The sequence below is a fragment of the Aplysia californica genome, unplaced genomic scaffold (genome assembly GCF_000002075.1).
Source record: "Aplysia californica isolate F4 #8 unplaced genomic scaffold, AplCal3.0 scaffold01401, whole genome shotgun sequence".
Classification (NCBI taxonomy): domain Eukaryota; kingdom Metazoa; phylum Mollusca; class Gastropoda; order Aplysiida; family Aplysiidae; genus Aplysia; species Aplysia californica.
In genome coordinates this window covers 54,943-59,070 of record NW_004798671.1, presented here as the reverse complement: position 1 = coordinate 59,070, position 4,128 = coordinate 54,943, and the positions used below count along the sequence as shown (strand labels likewise).

The window sequence follows — 4,128 nt, the reverse complement described above, 5'->3', positions numbered from 1 at the left end:
GGTAGGCCTATTTCATCAGAAAACATCCGCTGCGATTTACTCTGTCACTGTGTGCAAAATAAACCTGACCCTGAAATTACGTTGCTTTCGTAAACACCCTCTCCTCCTTTCTTTCCTGCCGCAAAAGAAGTATGAGGTAATTAAAAATTAAATACGGTTTCAAAAAATAGAATGCCCTAAACAGATGATTAAAAACATGCAGAAAAAAGGGGTGGATAAGAGAGAAAATAGAAGGATAAGAAATCGTTTTGCTGCAAGCTTGCGTCAAATAAACACCACAAGATAATCACGAATTACTGCAACATTGATTCGGCTAACTTCCGTGATCCGAAACGCTACCGTAAATCGGTGAGTGACATCAACTGTGCAAGGCTAGTGCTATCTAGATCTATGTCGAGAGCCGCCGAGTGGAAGCAACAAAATGTCCTACCATCCGCGGTGCATTCGTTGTGCGGTGAGAGGAAATTGCCAACGCTTTGACTTTGATCCAATATTTCCCCCGTTATGTAGTTGTGAAGTTATTATCTAAATCTAGATAACTTCTAACCTTCGACTACACCGCGTTTCCAGTCGTTGAGATTTGTTTTGTTCGCTTATCTCTATCGACTCCCGCTATCCAATCACTCCATTCATAGCTGTCAGGGCCGTCTTCCATATTTGTAGATTTTAACCATATTTGTAACAGGCTACAACTGGCCTCATTGCCGGCTTTTACTACACCTTCCATATTTAGATGTCGGGAGGCGGGGTTGAAAATCGACAGCTTTTCATTCGCCCAACTTGAAAGGCTTCCGTGTTTTGTCTTGTTACTTATTAGTATACTGTATTGCATCAGCCAATCTGATGAAATACCCTCATTCTATTTTGTTTTATAGAATTCCGAAGTTAACTCGTTATTTTCCTCCTATTTTTCCAAACTTGAGAGCTTTTACCTCGCCCTTCCTTGTGACCCACATAGCAAGTCTGCTGAGACGAATCACTGCATGCTCAGTTCACGTGCGACTCAGTGCGCCTGCGCGAACTGCCCTGTTAGAGGAAGAGCCAATGAAATGAGACTAGGTGACATTGCCTGACCAATCGGTCGATGTAAACAAAGTATGAGGCTGAGTATAAATTGTGATGCAAGCCGCCTGTTCGGCCTCTCGCTAGTCAGAAATACCCGTAGGAGCATCAAGACGAGCTCATACACACACAGAACCATGGCTGATCAAAGAAATCAAGAACAAAACGGCAGACGGATCATCAATTTCTCCGCCGGTCCTGCCAAGCTCCCAGAAGCCGTGAGTAGAATCTAGCTACCATCACTCCTCTCCTGTCTCAGAGTCACTAATAAGGCTTAGTAAGGTTCTACACTAGGCTATCAATGTTCGGCTCGCGATTGTCAATCATCCTCAATTTACATTATTTTAATTTTATTGGTTGTTTTTTATTTTCGTTCGCTGTGGCTGTGCTGTGACTGTTTCACTGTTTCAACATTTTATGTTTTAAATAAATTTACTTTTACCCTGCTTCAATAGTAGAGATCCGAAAGCTTACAGATTCTATCATTGTTGATAGAGTCTAAGTAGCGGTGCCTTTGTACAACACATTTTGGCGAGCGCTTTTTATGTCTTTTGAGATAAGCTGATGCAATTAAATTCAAGAAGAAAGTTTTGCAAGTTCTGTCGGTTAGAAATGCCTCCTATCGCTATCAATACCAATCTAATCAACCAATGTTAACGAACCACTTTTTTTCTAATTGTGAAGTTCAGTCGATCTTCTCCTTGTGAAACTTCGGGGTTGTTATATAATATATAGATCTACATACACATCACCAACCTTCCTAGTTTTCTGCACTTTGTAGATCTAGATCTAGATCTAGATTCTATGTGGTGTTGGATATAATAAAATTATATATGCTTTGGCAGCATATAGATCTAAATCTAGATCTATATCACAGATCTCTAACAGTAGGCCTAGTTTAACTAGTTAGATGATATAGGCTAGTCAGTGCATTATTTTTTATATTAATCTTTAAATATACTACCAATATACGTGCCGTAGATTAGGTGTTTCTAAAGACAAAGAGGGGAAGATTAAAGAATTCCGGACTACTTGTACATTATTGCGCAAGAATGTGGGGTAGGTGGGGCGGGTGGAGGAGGAAGGGGGGGTTCAGGGGGGTCTCCCCCTGACAAAATTTGAATGAATAGATCTACCGGTCCGAGATTCTCCATTGAGAGATATTAAAAACAGGAAAATTATGCATTCCTAAGGTTGAGACAGGCAAAGTCAGTCCGCTGGTCCAGTATTCTTCAATCTTACCACAAAGAGTAACATACAGTGAAAAGGAAAAGGTTTTTTTTTTACTTATGCACCCGTCTCATGTTCACGTTTTATATACTTCTGTTCTACATCTAGATCTAGATCTAGTAGTAGTAGAATCTAGTATTTTGCATGCTGAACACGAATATATGGCCTTCATTTTTGCTGCAAATTAATAATAATAGTTATTAAGGAGTTAAGCAAGCAAACATCGCAAAGCACCCGCTAACCACCCATTCTCTGTTTCACCCATTTCTATCCGTGTTTCAACTGTCCTTGTACACTTTTATTAATTAGTCTTTCTATATGATGCCATTCTTTCTTCTTTAGTTTGTTGAAAAATGTTGACAGTATTATTTTTATCTAATTTGTGTATATATATGTTAGTTTGGAGTCTGCGTATTTTGTAAATCAAGCTTTTCGCAAGTCGTTATAGACTTAAATATGTGTGCTCACTCACCTGAATACGCTGGGAGCTCTCGTGGCCTTACAGGTTAAGGTGTTCGCCTCTCGTTCAAAGGTCGCGGGTTCATGTCCAGGTAGCAACCGAAAAAGTTTTGTCTCTAAAATTGTCTCCTTTCACCTTCTTTCCTGCTCTCTAGCAATGATCTGTTTTCTGCTTTCGTCTCCACTCTCTGCCCCCTCCCCTTCACCTCCTTGACCCCCTCTGGGCTCCTGACTCTTTCTGCAGCCTTTCTATTTCTACTCCATAGCTCCTAACTCCTGTCTTTCAGCCACACCCCTTATATCTCAGAGGTCCCGTGTGCAAGTTATAATACACATTAAAGATCCCTTGGTGGTCTGAAATCGATTATATAACAGTAGGCTTCGGCCGCCACCTGGGCAAAATTCAAAATTTCCTACCAACTGAAAATGTTTGGTGTGTCCCGCGCAGGTATTAACTTATGCAGTTGCGAACGCGGTAAAACACTTACAAAAAAAAAAGACACACTTTTGCACTAACACATTATTATATAAAATCACACTTCTCTGTGAACTTCCGTCATCCTTAAAAATGTTTTTTAATGTTTGCTTTTACACCCCAATCAATACAATTTAGATTATTTAGGAGGTAGGCTTCGATACTACCTGTTATGCATACATTACCCCAGCAGCAGAAAGACTGTTATTCTACAAAAGTTTTGAACTCCTGTTTTCAGCATGATGACAGCCAATCACCTAACGAGGAGACCACAGACAGTGTGTTTATCTGTCATACTTAAAGTTACCATTGAGAAGCACCAATATAAAATACCCCCGAACCTCCTCCCCATCTTCTGGGAGATCTCCACAGATTGCAACAGGGAACAAAAGACCTTTCACCACGCCTAGACACATTTAGTATTTTTAAAGTAATCAAAATATCATATCATATGAATAAAAGATTAAACTAAAATATCACCCCCCCCCCCCCCCCCACTAAAAAAAGTATTTAAAAAATAAATAGGCAAGAGAAAATGGGTTTCTCATCATGACAATGGATCATTATAATATGACACAAGTTGAATGACTCATTAAAAATGGATTTATCTGAGTAGAATTAGTTAAAGATTAAAAGAGAATGATCAAACTTTTAAATAAGATCAACCAACTTTAGTTTGCAAAAATGAAATAGATTTTAGCATGATAATAAACCAGAAGACCAACATTTGAGGAGTGTCAGGAAATGTTTTATAATAGATCTATAACATTCAAAGTTCTAAATACTTGGACTGTCAACCCCACCCACCCACTCACACACACATACCCCCTCAGTGGCATTGGGATGGTCTCATTTCTGTCTGTCTCTCTCTCTCTCTCTCTCTCTCTCTCTCTCTCTCTCTC

The 4,128-nt window shown here is 39.6% G+C and overlaps 2 protein-coding genes across 2 annotated transcripts in view; one reads left to right on the top strand and one right to left on the bottom strand.

Annotated features, from left to right (window-relative positions):
* Positions 1-4,128, bottom strand: part of LOC101847630 — a gene marked incomplete in the record, with an annotated part of 42,602 nt that overhangs the window by 25,665 nt on the left and 12,809 nt on the right.
* LOC101847397 (phosphoserine aminotransferase) overlaps positions 924-4,128 on the top strand; it is a 24,343-nt gene continuing 21,138 nt past the window's right edge. Inside the window, exon 1 of the mRNA XM_005112771.2 lies at positions 924-1,280. Within this exon, the coding sequence (XP_005112828.1) occupies positions 1,098-1,280 (183 nt within the window). The 5' untranslated portion in view covers positions 924-1,097. The remainder of the gene's footprint in view (positions 1,281-4,128) is intronic.